Source organism: Micromys minutus (genome assembly GCF_963924665.1).
Source record: "Micromys minutus genome assembly, chromosome: 29".
NCBI lineage: Eukaryota > Metazoa > Chordata > Mammalia > Rodentia > Muridae > Micromys > Micromys minutus.
In genome coordinates, this window is record NC_137964.1 from 36,446,389 (window position 1) to 36,463,240 (window position 16,852).

The window sequence follows — 16,852 nt, forward strand, 5'->3', positions numbered from 1 at the left end:
GTGCTGGCACCTCATTAGTGTGGCACTGGCCTTCGGGCTGAACATTTCTTTCTGAAGTGGAGTGTTACCTTTGAGAATGATGGTCTTGGATGTGCAGGGTTTGTGATACCTTCTGCTATTTGGGCATCTCCGTGAGAACCTCGGTCTAGTGGGGCTCTTTGAATGAGGATACAACACAGCCTTTGAAGACCCAGGGCAAAAGGTGCATCAAGAGAAACACGGAACCGAAACTGGCCCATCAGCCTCCATAGTTGCCCGTGTCATATATATCTCAGCTCTCACTGGCCTGCCTGCCCGAAGCTGGCCTCCAGCCAACAGCCATCCCCTAGACTGTGAAGACAAAGGGGACAAGATGAGATGTCACCGAGAGGAGACAGACCTTATCTTGCATCCAGAGGGCAGCAGAAGAGGCAAGAGACCTCTGCAGGAAACTGCAGTCTGTATGAAGCATCAGACTGGCTCTCTGAGAGGTGAGGCATGAGCTTTGTCAGTACACTTCCAGCTGCTGCCACAGCATGAAGTCACCCCCAAACAACACTCATCTTCACTCCTAGATGATGTGAGTCAAGATTGGAAGACCATATCTGTGCCCCAACTGTAAAAAGTCCCCTAGTCTGATGTGCCTCTCAAGTGGACTGCAGCTACCAGGCTCTGCACACACGTAAGAGGCATTCGAGGCTCTGAGGAACTTCTTACCTCGAATTCTGCCTCATTGCACCTGATAAACTCACACGTTCCTCTTCACTGTTTCTGTAATTCATTGCTACCTGGGGTCCGTCCTCACTCACAAGTTAATAAGTAGATGTCCGTCCTCAGTCCCATCTTCATGTTGCTGACGCTCTACCAAGTCCTCTTCCTGCAGCCTCACCACCAGCCTTGTTGTCTTGTGACCTGCCTGGCAGCTTGGGCTCTTGTAACCCCACAGGACAAGCCACAAGTGGCCCTGCTAAGCTGTGGTCCCTGGCGCTAATTGTAGACGTCAGTCTTCCCTGACATGAATAAAACACGCACTGAGCAGGAGTCACCCCCATTTTCCACCACCATATTATTAAAGCCTTAAAGCACTTCTGAAGTGAACTGGACAGGTTCTCCAGGGACCAGCATTACCCAACCTGCTGCATCTTGAAAAATTCACTGGTTTTTTACTTCCCATGGACTGAGCTTCTTCCTCAATGCCTCGGGAATCACCTCCAGAGCCAACTTTCATCCTGATCTCTGACTTTTAGAGATTCAAGACTGTGTTTTCAGAGGCTTCTAGCCTGGGGTTCTAGCCTTTGTCCCTATGTACATTTTTGCAACCCTCTTGGCTCAGCCCGAGACTATTCAGCAGGAAAAACAAGCTTTATAGAGCAGATCTTTACAGAGAAGTCTGAGCACAAACGGGAGTCTACTCCATGTCTGCCTGTTTTATTTTCTCTTGAGTCAGGTGCCACCTCTTGCCAAGGCTCTTTCATGACAAGGCCACATCACCATTTGGTGGCCGTCTTTGGAACAGCACAGGGTCCTGAGCTGGCTCCCATTCACTAGAGGAAATTTCTAAGGAAACCACCCAAGCACGTGGCTCAGGGCTCCTCCTTGCTCTACTCCTGTGTCTTTTCCAGTCTCCGTTCATGATTTTCATTGTGTATCCCTGTGACCTTGCTTTAAAGAACAAAATGAAACATCAAAAAAAAAAAAACAAAAAACAAAAAAAAAAAAACCAAAACAAACAAACAAAAAAAAAAACCGAATTCCCCAAACCAGGCACTAACCATAAAACTGACCACAGTTAGGCTGTCTTTCCCTTAAGAGGATGATTACCACCCACAGTCAACACCAGAACCCTAACCCGCTGACAGACTCTTCTGCATACCAGCCCTGACTGATCCTCATATGAAAATCCATAAGGACCTGAAAAAAGATCAGGTTCAGAAATAGGCCTTCCCACAAATGATTTAATAAGAAAAAAGAAAAAAAGAAAACTCTCAGCTAGGAATGGTGGTGCACAAATTCCAGCACTCGAGAGGCAGAGGCAGGCAGATCTCTGTGAAAGACCAGCCTTGGCCAGCCTGGTCTACAGTGTTTTGTTCCAGGACAGCCAGAGCCAGGGCTGCTACACAGAGAAGCCCTGTCTTGAAAAACCAAAGCAAGCAAACAAACAAATAAAACCTCTCACAGGCATGCCCAGACATTTGAGGTTTCTTTTAAAGATTTATTTATTTATTTTAAACATGTAAATACACTGCTATTCACCTCAGACACACCAGAAGAGGGCATCAGACCCCATTACAGATGGTTGTGAGCCTCCATGTGGTTGCTGGGATTTGAACTCAGGACCTCTGGAAGAGCAGTCAGTGCTCTTAACCTCTGAGCCATCTCTCCAGCCCTGGAACTAGAATTATAAATGATTGTGAGCCACCATGTGGATTCTGAGAACTAAACCTTGGTGTTCTCTCCCTCTCTCTCAAGATTTATCTTTTTATGTTGTTTATATGAATACACTGAAGCTTGTGTGTCTGACACACCAGAAGGGATATTGGATCCCTTTACAGATAGACGGTTGTGAGCCACCATGTGGTTGCTGGGATTTGAACTCAGGACCTCTGGAAGAGCAGTCAGTGCTCTTAACCACTGAGCCATCCCTCCCGCTCCCAGTCATTTGAGTTTTAATGGATTCCTCGCGTAGTCAAGTTGACAACCAAGAATAACCATCACAAGTCCTCAATGTTGTACAAGCACTGGGCAGTGCCCTCAGTGGGAACTCAGCTGCTTTACTTTCTTTTTTTAAAAGAGATTTATTTATTATTATATGTAAGTACACTGTAGCTTTCTTCAGACACACCAGAGAGGGCATCAGATCCCAAAAGGATGGTTTTGAGCCATCATGTGGTTGCTGGGATTTGAACTCAGGACCTCTGGAAGAGTAGCCAGTGCTCTCAACCACTGAGCCATCCCTCCAGCCCACGGGGCAACCCTTCTTGAGAAACCTGTATTAACATTAGAATACAAACAGCATCAGGCCAACCCACTCCACAACCTCTGGATCCTAGGGATAGAATTCAGGTTGTCAGCCTTGGCAAGAAATGCCTTTACTCACTGAACCATCTTTGTTGGTCCCAAAATGCTATTTTTTGTAAGTATAGTTAAAGATGATGATGAAGCCAAAAAGGTTGGAAATAAAATGTCCTAGGGATATCAGCAATTAATAAAAAATTGCATATTGTCATTTTTAAACTTATACATTTATACTTTTTATAGAATTTATGTAATAAATACTTTATTTTTTTAATTAATTTATTTATTTTATGTGAGTACACTGTAACTGTTTTCAACACACCAGGAGAAGGCATCTGATTTCATTACAGATGGTTGTAAGCCACCATGTGGTGGCTGGGACTTGAACTCAGGACCTCTGAAAGAGCAGTCAGTGTTCTTAACCACTGAGCCATCTCTCCAGCCCAACTGAATCCTTTTCTTAAAGAGGAACACCAACATCTCCAATCCTGGTGATCCCAGTGGAGCTGAGCAGAGCCAAATGTGTCTCCAGGGTTTCCAAAGATTTCCATTGTTGGTATCAGGCTTTTGCTGCTGAACTCAGCAATGACGTCACCCACAGGTGACAGGGACTCCTGCATCTATTGCTGTGGCAATGGCCATACATTCCCAGCATACATTTGGTTTAGCTCCCACATTTACCTGTGAGCAGTTACATCACAGTTTGAATAAAAAGCTTACCCTTCCTAACCTTAATCACCCCTCCTCTTTTTCTTCTCTCTTTCCCCCTTTTCCCTTTTGTGTCTGTCGCCCCCAATAAACCTCCCCCACATGGAATTGCATCAGCCTGGTGTGGTCTGTCCAGACACAAGCTGCAATTCTATCACAACATCCATACTTTTGTTATTTAAAAACATGGACTGGGGGCTGGAGAGATGGCTACAGTATATTTATATATAATAAATAAATAAATCTTAAAAAGAAAAAGGAAAAACATGGACTGGACAAGGCCTCATTAATGAGTAGTTTTTATTTCTGTGTAGTAACTAAGCCAAAATCCTGTGATTTGTCCCCGGATGCTTCAAGCGTGGGACTCAGGGAATTCACATTAACACACTTTCTGCTCTCTGAAGTCCAGCATTAGCTCTGTATCGCACAAGATCATGTTCATTCACTACAAGACAGCGGAGGTCAGAGAGAGAGAAAAAAATCATACGGGCTTCATTCTAAGCACTAACCAGAGGGCCCAGACACTGTGGGTGGAACAATTCCCCCATTCCAACTGTTCCCTGATGTGTCAGGATGTCTGAAGTGGTAATCAAGCTAAACACGCCCAATAGTTGGATTCTCCTGACAGGGGTCATATTCTTAACCTTAGGAGCAATAGACCCCTGTGCACCACATGGATATTATGATGTCTAACAACAAAGTATGTACTTAACCCCACACGGCCCCTACACACAGGCTGCTCAGTCCCACAAGCCCCTATTCTCTGTAGCCCTTGTTCTCTGAGATTTTGTCCTCTGGATCCACTAAGGGGCAGAAGAAAGTAAAGAGGTGGGAGGGAGAAAAGCTAGGAGACCCTTTCTGCCTGGTACTTATAATGGTACCTTTTCTTGGTAGACATCACACACACACACACACACACACACACACACACACACATGCATGCACATGAACACACACATGCACACATAGAGTCAGAGAAAAACAGAGTAAGACAGGACAGGCGTGCACATATAACATACATGTACAGATATAGACACACACTCTTATAGGCCTGAAGACTAGTTCTGCTCCAGCTTCTGGTAGTTTCAACATCAGCTTCCTGACTTGCAAGTTTCTGGTCCCTCCAGGTGGCATCAACAGGCCTTTACAATTGTGTCCTATACTTTCATACCCAGAGGGCTCAGTGCCTGGGCCAGGAAACCCCCTCCCCCAAGTGTGCTCCACAGAGACAAATGAACACTAACTACAGGGAGCCACTGTGCCCTCTGTTGGTGGGATTTGGTTTCACATACAACCCTCACCACCGGTAGGCAGAGAGCCAGGAGCCCGGTGCGCTTTGTGCAGTGGGAAGGGCTGTTCTCACTCAGTGGCAAGCAGCACAGGCTCCAGCATTCAAAGTGGTTTTGGCATACGGCTCCTTCGGGCTGGAGAGAGATGCTCAGATATCATCTAGTCCCAGTGAAGTCCCTCTTCCCCTCTCTCACCAGGGACCCTGCCCCAGGGCATGGGCCCATGGCTCCCTTGCTCCATGCTCACCTTGCGCCAAGACACACACTGCCAGAAGATGGACTTTGCTGAGCAGAACGTTTCTGGGCTGGAGTCAGTCCTGACGCAACAGTTGCTGTGGCATTCTGCTTTTGTTTCACAGATGTACCCATTTGGCTGTGAGGGAGCAGAGGACCAGCACTCTCTGCTTCCAAGGACTCCCTTTCCCTCTACCACCCCTGAACTCCCTTCTCTCGCCCTCCCCAGGGGCCCATTTCATCTAGATCATCCAAAGGCAGGTAGGAGTGGAGCTGGAAGGTGTCCCCTGCTTGTTTCTTTCCCTCCCTAGGTGTTGCCCTGGGGCCCCAGTCACCTTCCTCCAGGGTACACATTGCAAAAACACGGTCTGAGGGGTGCAGAATTTCTGTGGGTTCAAGCTGTTGGTGACACAACAGTCGCTCTGACACTCAGAGTTGTATCGACACATCTCTCCGATCCCCTGAAACATCAGGGTTTTTGTTTACCTTCTTCATGGCAGCAGCAGACAAAATTCCCAGAGAGGCTTCTGGGTTTAGACATTGGCTCCACCCACTCCAGCTACCTTGTATTAACCTCCCTCCAACTCAGTATGAAATTTTCTGACCTGGGAAAAGGGAAAGACAAGGAGAGTGGAAGAGAGCATGTGAATCTTAATTACAACACTTGGGAAGCAGAGGCAGGAGAATCTCTGAGTTCAAGGCTAGCCCAGGCTACAGAGTGAGTTCCAGCACAGCCAGGGTGACAGAGGAAACTCTGCCTCAAAAAAGCCAAAAAAAGAAAAAGAAAGGTTTGGGGATTTAGCTCAGTGGTAGAGTGCTTGCCTAGCAAGAGCGAGGCCCTGGGTTTGGTCCTCAGTTCTGATAAGAAGAAGAAGGAGGAGGAGGAAGAGGAAGAAAAAGAAGGAGGAGGAGGAGAAGGAAGAAGAAGAGGAGGAGGAGGAGGAGGAGAAAGAAGAAGAAGAAGATGATGATGATGAAGAAGAAGAAGAAGAAGAAAAGTGTCTGTCGTAGGCCAGGGGCTCAGAAGGTCAGATAGGACACAGAAGATAGAGACAAGTGCCAGAACCTGGGACACAGGCAAGAAGGAACTGCAAGCAAATCCTGCAACGTCTGCCTTACTACCTTTGATGACAGATAAAGAAATTAATGCTTAGTGACAATCACTTTCCCCAGGGTCACACAGCTCATCTGGATCTAGAAAGGGAAAGTTGGGGATTTCCACCCAGGGAAATGTTTGTCTTGTTTTTAAAACAAAACCAGCATATTGGCTGTAGGTTCAAGTCAGAGGAACTGCTAAGCAGACTGCAACCAGAGGTTAGTCAGTAAGGAGCCACAGCAGAACACACAGGGCACACAGGAGAAGGGAATCACAGATTAACAGGACATAGCGTTGGGTGATTTCGGGTGTATACAAAGGCAACCAGGGATATGACATTGCACACAAAGGAGTCAGGGGAGACCCTAAGAGAATCCTGTTCCTTGCCTTCTGGAGTGTTCTCCCAATCGGCTGCGTCTTTAAGACTTTACCGAGTTGCAAGAAGATTGGGTACAGTAGTGGGGTCCCTCAGATGCTGTTATGACTGTACTATTCACCATCTGCGTTCTCACGTCCCTCCCCACTGGGCCTGCTCCTGTTACCTCTGCTCCATCTAGGTCCTGGGTTCCCCACCCTACCTCCAGCCATCTAGATAAAAGACATGCATGGGAGAGCATGGGCTTGAGCTCACCTTGTAGGCTGAAGCCATCTTCACATTCTTATTCTGGGATGTGGGCACAGCCCAGAGCAGCAGCAGTAGTTGTGTCCACACCATGACAGACATCTCACGCTGGGCCTGTCAGGGTTTTATGGAGTAAGCCCTGCCCTTGGCATATAGCAAAGTATCTTCTTCCCTCTACAGTACTTTCTCTTATAAAATAGATTTTTATAAACTATTAATTTTTTTGTAATTTTTTGTCTATTTTTTAAGGACTTATTTATTATGTATAGTGTTCTGACTGCGTGTACGCCTGCAGGCCAGAAGAGGGCACCAGACCTCATTGTAGATGGCTATGAGCTATTAAGTGGTTGCTGGGAATTGAACTCAGGAGCTCTGGGAGTGCTCTTAAACTCTGAGTTGTCTCTCCAGGCCCCATAAATAATTGTTTTTAAGAGCAGCTTTGGGCTTACAAGAAAAAAGATGTGCATAAGGCCTGGTAGACTGACTGCCTAGCACATAGACACACTGACTTTGATCCCCCATCATTGCATAAATGTGGTGGGATGGCGTATGACTGAACTCCCAGCACTGGGAAGTTAAGACATGAGGATCAGCATTATTTTAGCTATATAGCAGCTTTGAGGCCAGCTTGGACCATGTGAACACACATTGTTCCCTCCTCCCCCAGCCACACGCGCATCTTTAACTCCACCACGCAGGACAGGACATGGCAGTAGGAAGATCTCTGAGTTGCAGAACAGTCGGAGCTACATAGTGAAACTCTGCCTCAAAACAAACAAACAAAGAAACAACAAATAAGAGGTCAGAGAGACAGCCTGGCGGTTAAGGGCACTTGTTTTTTCAGAGGATCCAGATTCAATTTCCAGCACCCACATAGTAGCTCACAATCATTTGCAAATCCAGTTCCAGGAGACCCAACACTTTTAACTGACCTCCTTGGGTACTAGCATACACATAGTGCACATAAATGTACCCTATCACACATAAATAGAATAAAAATAAATAAATACTGCTGGAGAGATTGCTCAGTGGTTAGAGCACTGGCTGCTCTTCCAAAGGTCCTGAGTTCAATTCCTGGCAACTACATGGTGGCTCACAACCATCTATAATGAGATCAGATGCCCTATTCTGGTGTGTCTGAGGACAGGGACAGTGTATTCGTATATATAAGAAACAGATTAAATAAAGATGACTCCCAAATGGTGAAGAAAGTAGATTTCTAGTTCTTTCTTCCTCAGTCCCTTTTTCATTTTGGTGACATGTCACACTGGGGGGTGGGGCAGCAACACCAATGAATGTACAGGGACATGTGCACTCGCCAAATTCAAGGTGACATTGGGCCTTACACTTGTCAGTCACATGATTCAGATCTGGACAAATAGAAAACAGCATGCCCACTGTCATGTCACACAGAATTGCCTGTTGTTCCTGCTTATCCTCCCCAAGTCCAGCAAGGTCATTGCTGGATTTTCTCTTTTTCTGTAGTTCAACTTTTTCAAGACGGTTCTAGCTGGAACCACAGCCTGTGGCTTTTCAGAATCATTTCTTTCATTTAGGTTAAGGATTCTCCGTGTCTCTTCCTGATTTGTTAGCTCACTTTTTTTTTTTTTTTTTTGAGACAGGGTTTCTCTGCACCCCACTGGCTGTCCTAGAGCTTGATCTGTAGACCAGGCTGGCCTCGAACTCACAGAGAACTGCCTTCTGCTGCCTCCCCAGTGCTGGGATTAAAGGTGTGCACCATTGGGCTTCTTATGTGGATTCTAGAGATGAGCTTGGATCCTCTTTACTGATTAGACTGTATCTCTAGCTTGATCCTGGACTTTCAGCATCCTTTTCTCCCATTGAAGCTAATTCCAAATGGATTAGACTCTCTGTGAAAGCCAAAGTCAGGAAAGAGGTCAAACATTAAGGAGTGTAAATATACTCTCCCTCTGATTTTGCCTTCAGGTGCTGAGAGCTTCAAAGTGCCTTCCTTGCATGCAGCAGCTGTTACAGGAGTCTCTCCTGGACGGTTTCTGCTCAGCCCACTCAGCTTGTGGGTCATGGTCCCTGTTTCTTTGTGTCTTTATTTTGGTGTGCCCTAAACACTGAATGGCATACTGTGGATGGCCTGACTTCCTTTGTTTCTAAGAACGGTGTCTATTTATCTCAGGAAGCAGTTAATGGGCTTGGCCTGGTCCGAGTCTGATTCTATGTGTCTGGCACACGCAGTGAAGTGCTAAGGGGAAAGGTTACCAGAGAGCCTGGCAGAGTCTGAGTGCAGAATGTTGGGGCTTTAGGATATGTCTCTTCCTTTTTCCTGCCCTCTCATGTCCAGCTGCTATAATTGGCGGCAGCTACTCTGCTCTCATGCAACAAAACATAGGGCCTTCCCCTCTGTACACAAGTAGCTCTGTCCTCTTCACCTCTGCATCTTCAGAGTCAGTTTTAAAGCATTCCATGATGAGTTATCACCAGCATCTGTGAGACAGTTGTTCTTGCGCCAGAGGCTACTGTGAGTTTGCAAATCATGGTGTGCTCATGGGACAAGCCAAAGAACATCTTTCCTATCTTCCCAGTGATGGGAGGCAGAATGGAATAATTCTCCCCTTGTTACAATCTAACAGAAAATAGGCAAACACACCCAATATGACTACTAGTAATGTCATACTATGAACTTCCAGAAAGAGCCTCCCTGAAGGTCTTGTCCTCTGCTCAGGCCAGAGGCAGCCCCTGAACAGTCAGGTTCCAGCTCCGATGTGCCGTACTCAAAGTCTCAGCTTGAGTGTTTGCTGCTCAAGAAACTGCTATGGAAGGGGAGTTTGGATTCCATTTTTCTTTCAGGCAACAAGTGTCACACAACACACCATGTGCCGTCTAAAGTACATAGCTCAATGGATCTTGACTCAGCATAGTCACCACCTACCATGCCAGAGGAAACCCCACTTTGGAGCTGGAAATAGCCTTCTCCATGCTTGACGTTCTGTGGCTCAGAGGTCTGTTGGAAAAGTCTTTGGGCCTCTCACTCCAACACAAACTAGGCTCTCCAAACACTAGTGCAGCAACGCAAAAACCCCAAAGCCCTGATGTGATCAAGTCCAGACTGTATAATCATTCAGGTGAGTTATTAAAATTGTTATTCATGCTCTGTCACCCTTAAACTGACCCCCAGCCCAATCCCCATCTCACCTGGATGCCCCACCCCTGATTTATACACATTCTAAAAAGACCTATTTATTTATTCTGTGGAGGTGAATACACTGTCCCTCTCTTTAGATACACCAGAAGAGGGCATTAGATCCCATTACAGATGGTTGTAAGTACCATGCTGCCACCGGGAATTGAACTCAGGACCTCTAGAAGAGCAGTCAGTGTTCCTAACTACCGAACCATCCCTCCAGCCCCACATTCTAAAATCTTATGTTTTAAAGCATTCCATGATGAGTTATCATTCTCTCCAGGCACGCCATCCTCAGGGGCTAAGGTGATTATACTTAGCCAGCCTTGGGGCCCAGGATAGGATGGAACACTGGGTTCTAATCTACAGTCTTAGCCAGCAGGGACGTCCAGGGACACTGGAAATGAAGGAGTCTTTTGAGGACTTGGCCATACTTCCTGTCAGGTATACTGATTAGGCTTTGTCAATCTGATACAAACTAGAGACACCTGGTAAGAGGGAACCCCAATTGAGGATTGTCTTCATTAGACTGGCATTCAAACATGTCTGTGGAGTATTGTCTGGAACTAGAATTTTTTTTAAAGATTTATTCTATTATATATGACTACACCTGTAGCTATCTTCAGACACACCATGAGAGGGTATCAGATCTCAGTACAGATAGTTGTGAGCCACCATGTGGTTACTGGGAATTGAACTCAGGACCCCTAGATGGGGCAGTCAGTGCTCCTAACCACTGAGCCAACTCTCCAGCCCCCCTGGATTCTCTAGAAAAACAATCGGTGTTCCTATATGCTGAGCCACTTCTCCAGCCTCAGCTCCCATGGCTTTTATTTACTCTTCCAATTCAAGAACAAATTGCACTTCTTGTTAGTAATGTGAGACACGCCCATTCCCCACGAAGACTGTGCCAGCCACAGGAGTGGGACCGACTGCTAAGGGTAGAAAGAATCTACTTTTGTTTCCTTCTCAGCAAGTCAAGGGTCCCAGATGCCCTTTGTCACCAGGTAGCTGGGGGCATATAGCACTGTCCCAGTGGAGGGAATAGATCTACAGCTATTGTACAAACTCAGCAAGTGTTCTTTCTATATATTAATAGGCCTCATATGCTATAAACTGAGTCACAACCTGAACACTTTTGAATTTCAAACTTGCTTTTCTTTTCGTGCTTGAAACCAGGGAAAGATTTTTGCTTTTAAGCCTCAGCCCTTCCTTTAAGATCTGCAAAGGTCACAGGCCGTTTCCAAGTTGGGCAGGACATACCTCACACAGCCCAAGAACACTCTATTACTGCCCATGAGAAGTCCAGTAGAACAGGGTCACAAATAACCATTCCACTGTTTACAAAGGAGTACTGAACAGGAAAGCCCTGAGTGCACCATGTTAAATAAATCAGCTAGTCACAAAACGCCAAATACTGTTGGACTCCACTTCCTGGAGGGCCATGGAGGGATCAGATCCACAGAGACAGATGGAAGAATGGTGTCAGGGCCTAGAAAGACTCTGTTTAATGGGAAGATGTGCTTTGTTGGGCATAGAGGGCTTTGGGGTTACTGCTGAGATCAAGCTACACCCTACTCTAAGTTACTTCATATTGTACAGAGCAGGGGTTTTCCAGGCTGTGTTCAGTCTCAAAAGAAGCCATTTTACGATTAGTTTTTCCACTCTGCTTTCAGGGATAAGGGATGATTGCAACCACTGGGTAGAACCAGGAACTATACTGTTTCTTGTCAGGTACCCACTACCCAGGATAGACTAATCTGACTTATTCCTGGGAGTAGAAAGGTAGTTTTGGGTATTGCTGAAAACCCAGTGGCCCTACCTTCTTGCCTCAGGTCCACTTGCTCCTCTCCGCAGTGAGGTCAGCCAAACTGCAGTTTCCAAGCAGAGCAGACAGCTCTGAAGTCAGAGTCAGCCAGCCTTGAAGTAGAGGGTTACAGGTTAGCCGAGCAATTTGTCCTCTAGTCTCTGAGCTGTAACTCTACTCCACTCAGCGTTCTGCTTCCTGCCCCACCCTCAGCATAGGATGTAGAGATACATGGACATGGCCTCCCACCGTACTGTCCCTGCTTTTATGCTTCTGTTCCAAAGCAGGACTAGCTACTAACAGCCAAGCACACCATTAGTGGATAGTGTAGGGCACTGGCTCCTTGTGGGCCACCTTCCCCAGGACCACAACTCCTTAGGCACCTAGAATCCCCTTTCTCTGCTCCCAGATCTCCACTGTCAGGTGCTCACGTCTCGTTCTGACTCCACCTCCTGATAATAGTCTCAGTTTGTTCTCAATTATAAATGTTTCTGTCTGTTCTACAGTGTGGGCTGTTCATTCACTTGAGATTTTTGCTTTGGGTGGAGGTGTGTGGACTGGACCCAGGGCCTCACAAACACTGGGCAAGCACTCCACCACTGAGCTATCCTGCGGTACAACTTCAGCACTCATTCTTAGCACTCTAGGATTGACTAGGATTGTCTACTTACAATCTTTCTGTCTCCACCTCCCAAGTGGGGCGATTACTGGTTTTGTATAAGCATGCTTGGCCTCAGGCAACTTAAAAACCAGAATTTAGCTAAGAAAGTAAGACTCACAAATAAGGAGCCAAGATCTATGGAGGCCCTCCGTGGAAAACAGGAAGGAAGTAATCAGTTTGGTGATTTCAAGTGGGGAGGTACTGTCTGGAAGGGATCTGGGCAATTGGCAGTCTGACATGGGATAAGACCGGGCCTTTTGTTACAAAATATTCCCTAAAATTATGCATTTGGTTGTTCTGAATTAGATTGCCTTTGCTCCCTAGGCACAAACACAGATTTAATCAAACAGTTCAAATACACAATTTAACTGCACTATTAGCAACAGCAAAGAGATGTCCAGATTTACCAAAGATGGAATTGCTGTGGCCTCACTTCGAAGTATTATCAAAGAGCACAGAATGTGGGTGGATCTTGAAAAGCCAAGGCAGGTGTCCTATTTCAAAGAAAAACCCTTTTGAGACATGAAGACTACTGTGCAATAGTTTAGGAGGGGGAACAGGAATAACAGCTTCACGGGTATGAGTTTATTTTGAGGCGGAAGAACGTGTTTTGTGTTGTCCAGTGAAGGGAACTGCACAATGTTCAGAGTGTACTACACTCACTGGATTGTTCATAAGTTAAATGCATTTTATTTCCATAAAGGACAGCTTAAGGTCATCTCTCTGAGACATATTAAGATGTTTGGAATTTGCTTCAAATAACCTGGGCGCAGGAGAGGCATAATCAGTTACCAGGAAACAATTTCAGTTTGCAAGAGGTTGGGAGTGGGTGGGGGTGGGAAACGGAATTGACAGCACAATGCTGGGCAGTTCCGTGGAGAAATTGGAGCTTGCGCCCTCGTGTGTCTGTTGTGAGAAATCTGGGGTGCCGTCATCCCCCAAGCTTTTCCTGAGCCTCAAGTGTGATGAGGGTTGCACTCTCCCAGTGTGGAGCTTCTCTTGGTCTCCCCGGGGCTCTTCTGGCCAGGCCTCTCCGCCCTGTCACCAAGCTGCACTCTGAGCCGCACCCTGCTGCACCTGCAGCTTTCAGGGAGACCAGTATATACAACTCCATCATCTTTGAAAAGGGACTAGATGGCTACTGTCACAATGGGCGGGGAGCGAGGCCACGCCCCCAGCCTGCCCACTAGAGCCGAGGGTGTGAGGCGCTCCAGCAGCTCTGGTGGACCAAGCTCCTTGGACCATGGCCGCTGCACAGCCTTGGCTTCCCGCGGGGGCGGACATGGTCCGGCGCTTGGCCCGGGGCTGCTGGTCCGCGTTCTGGGACTACGAGACGCCCAAGGTGATCGTGGTGCGGAATCGGCGCCTGGGATTCGTGCACCGCATGGTTCAGCTACTCATCCTGCTTTACTTCGTGTGGTGCGCGGGCCGGGACACAGTGGGCAATTGGGCGGAAGGGGATCCTCAGCTGGGGGCTTGCGCGGGTACCCTTAGGGCTTCAGGAGAGGGACATCCTGGTCTCTCCAGGGTTGCCTCCGGAGCCGGCACCGCCCTGTCCCACAGGTACGTCTTCATCGTGCAGAAAAGCTACCAGGACAGCGAGACCGGTCCGGAGAGCTCTATCATCACCAAAGTCAAGGGGATCACCATGTCGGAAGACAAAGTGTGGGACGTGGAGGAATACGTAAAGCCCCCGGAGGTGCGGCGCTTCCTGCCCCAGGCCAGATGCTCCTCCACGGTGTGACTGGTCTGAGTGAGCTGACAGGCCCACTACGCCTTTATTTCTGCACCCAGGGGGGCAGTGTAGTCAGCATCATCACCAGGATTGAGGTTACCCCTTCCCAGACCCTGGGAACATGCCCAGAGGTGAGGCGGGTCAAGGGTGGTCTGGGAAAACCTAGGCCAGTTACAGAGTCTACCCTCTGACCTATAGTCTCCACTCTAGAGCATGAGGGTTCACAGTTCTACCTGCGATTCAGATGATGACTGTGTGGCCGGGCAGCTGGACATGCAAGGCAATGGTCAGTGTGTACCAGGGACAGTGGGGAAGGTGGGGTTAGCACTGACCCCAACAGATTAACCAGTGTGTGTCCTGTAGGGATTCGGACAGGTCACTGTGTACCCTATTACCACGGGGACTCCAAGACCTGCGAGGTGTCAGCCTGGTGCCCTGTGGAGGATGGAACTACTGACAAGTATCCACAGCTGCCGTTGGCAGTCTCCTTTCTCCTTACTGATGAAGATCAGATTAGCTGGGGGGAAGAGGTCCTCCCTTCCCTGGGGCTTTGGGGGAAAGGAGATTAAACCACTGTCTGTACCTTTGCAGCCATTTTCTGGGTAAGATGGCTCCGAATTTCACCATTCTTATCAAGAACAGCATCCACTACCCCAAGTTCAAGTTCTCCAAGTGAGTCTGAGGGACAGAGTAATATTCTGATATTTGTGTCTGGCCAGTGTGTAGGCTTGTGCTGGGAGCCAGGTGATTAAACTACAGGTCTGTGTCTTCTGCTACTCCTTAGGGGCAACATTGCAAGTCAGAAGAGTGACTATCTGAAGCACTGCACATTTGATCAGGACTCTGACCCATACTGTCCCATCTTCAGGCTGGGCTTCATTGTAGAGCAGGCAGGAGAGAACTTCACAGAACTGGCACACAAGGTGAGGGGCAGAGGGCGTGGGGACAGAGAAGCTGGGTGCCAGCATCTGCTACCCAAGAAGGGTTTTACTTCTAGGTGTCTCTTCTTTGTTTTGGCCTTCTTTAGCTGTGTTTAGGCAGAGGGGAGAAATGTGATCATGTCTGTGCAGGCACCTGCTCAATTATTGACACCTGGTCCCATGACTAGTGCTAGTACCTCACTATACCTCCACAGCCAGAAAGTTAGTTGTTCCCTGGACCTTTGGCTCTGAGCTGAACCCTGCTCTGAGGTTTTCCTGCTCTATGCTCTTCAACCTTCCTTGGTCCACTTTCCTGCAGGGTGGTGTCATTGGAGTCATCATCAATTGGAACTGTGACCTGGACTTGTCTGAGTCAGAGTGCAACCCCAAATATTCTTTCCGGAGGCTCGACCCCAAGTATGACCCTGCCTCCTCAGGCTACAACTTCAGGTATCTTGTTCTCTGAATGTCTAGACCCAGGACGTAGAGAGTTGTGCCCGCTTTGACTATAGTTACACCAGAAGTGGTCCTAAAGAGAGGAAGATGAGTGTGCACAAACCCCACCGTCCTCAGACCGACAGCTTCCATACCACTTTGGTTCACTCCACCCTAGGTTTGCCAAGTATTACAAGATAAACGGCACCACTACCACTCGAACTCTCATCAAAGCCTATGGGATTCGAATTGATGTCATTGTGCATGGACAGGTATGCACAGCTGAAGGGTTCCACTTGGGACCATGTCCTTTAGAGCAACCCACCCTCAAGCTCCACTTCTGCCACAAGCAACCTGTGTTGAAGGTCTAACTAAACACAAGTCTGTTCTCCACAGGCAGGGAAATTCAGTCTCATTCCTACCATCATCAATCTGGCCACTGCTCTGACCTCCATCGGGGTGGTAAGAAACCCAAATCTCTTTGGGGGTCTGGGTCAGGAAGGGAGTGTTTGGTATGCCTTTACCCACTGGCACCCGCTGATTCCAGGGCTCCTTTCTGTGTGACTGGATTTTGTTAACATTCATGAACAAAAACAAGCTCTACAGCCATAAGAAGTTCGACAAGGTGCGTACTCCAAGGCATCCCTCAAGTAGATGGCCTGTGACCCTTGCCCTTGTCTTGGGCCAGATCCCTCCCCCACCTAGTCACTACTCCCAGGATCAGCCACCCAGCCTTCCATCAGGTGAAGGACCAACATTGGGAGAAGGGGCAGAGCTACCACTGGCTGCCCAGCCTCCTCGGCCTTGCTCCATCTCTGCTCTGACTGAGCAGGTGGTGGACACTCTTGACCAGCATATGGGACAAAGACCTCCTGTCCCTGAGCCTTCCCAACAGGACTCCACATCCACGGACCCCAAAGGTTTGGCCCAACTTTGATCTCATCCTAAGCTACAGACCTGGATCTGGGAGGGCAGAGACAGCTTTGGCTGCTAGGCAGCCCTAGGGAAGATCTGTGCTCTTCAGTAACCATGTCCATGACTGGGAAACAGACACCTGTGCAAGAGGACAGGTGTCTTGCTTTAGCCCAGGCTTTTCTTCCTCTTCCTAAGGCTTATATGAGGAGAAATGGGTTCCTGCTATCTCCTTTCCCAACAGACCTCCTCATAGGATCCCTATCCTTTCCCTGCTCACCT

The 16,852-nt window shown here is 47.8% G+C and overlaps 2 protein-coding genes across 5 annotated transcripts; one reads left to right on the forward strand and one right to left on the reverse strand.

The window, feature by feature from the left end:
- Positions 1 to 1,809: 1,809 nt before the first annotated feature.
- Positions 1,810 to 7,045, reverse strand: LRCOL1 (leucine rich colipase like 1; the record flags this gene model as incomplete). Its single annotated transcript, XM_080941343.1, has 5 exons — positions 1,810 to 1,890; positions 5,004 to 5,126; positions 5,239 to 5,364; positions 5,561 to 5,686; positions 6,953 to 7,045. The coding sequence occupies 5 exons, from the start codon at positions 7,043 to 7,045 to the stop codon at positions 1,810 to 1,812; spliced, it is 549 nt and encodes a 182-aa protein (XP_080797469.1).
- A 6,766-nt stretch (positions 7,046 to 13,811) lies between these two features.
- P2RX2 (purinergic receptor P2X 2) lies at positions 13,812 to 16,595 on the forward strand (the record flags this gene model as incomplete). 4 transcript variants are annotated; one of them, XM_080941373.1, is made up of 12 exons in its annotated part: positions 13,812 to 13,987; positions 14,132 to 14,267; positions 14,363 to 14,434; positions 14,514 to 14,589; positions 14,667 to 14,763; positions 14,895 to 14,975; positions 15,088 to 15,226; positions 15,543 to 15,673; positions 15,837 to 15,930; positions 16,055 to 16,120; positions 16,206 to 16,283; positions 16,491 to 16,595. In XM_080941373.1, the coding sequence occupies 12 exons, from the start codon at positions 13,812 to 13,814 to the stop codon at positions 16,593 to 16,595; spliced, it is 1,251 nt and encodes a 416-aa protein (XP_080797499.1). The 4 variants fall into 4 exon arrangements, with proteins under 4 accessions (XP_080797499.1, XP_080797500.1, XP_080797497.1 ...); XM_080941374.1 differs by having other exon boundaries at positions 16,554 to 16,595; XM_080941371.1 differs by having other exon boundaries at positions 14,096 to 14,267; positions 16,206 to 16,595.
- Positions 16,596 to 16,852: the final 257 nt, after the last annotated feature.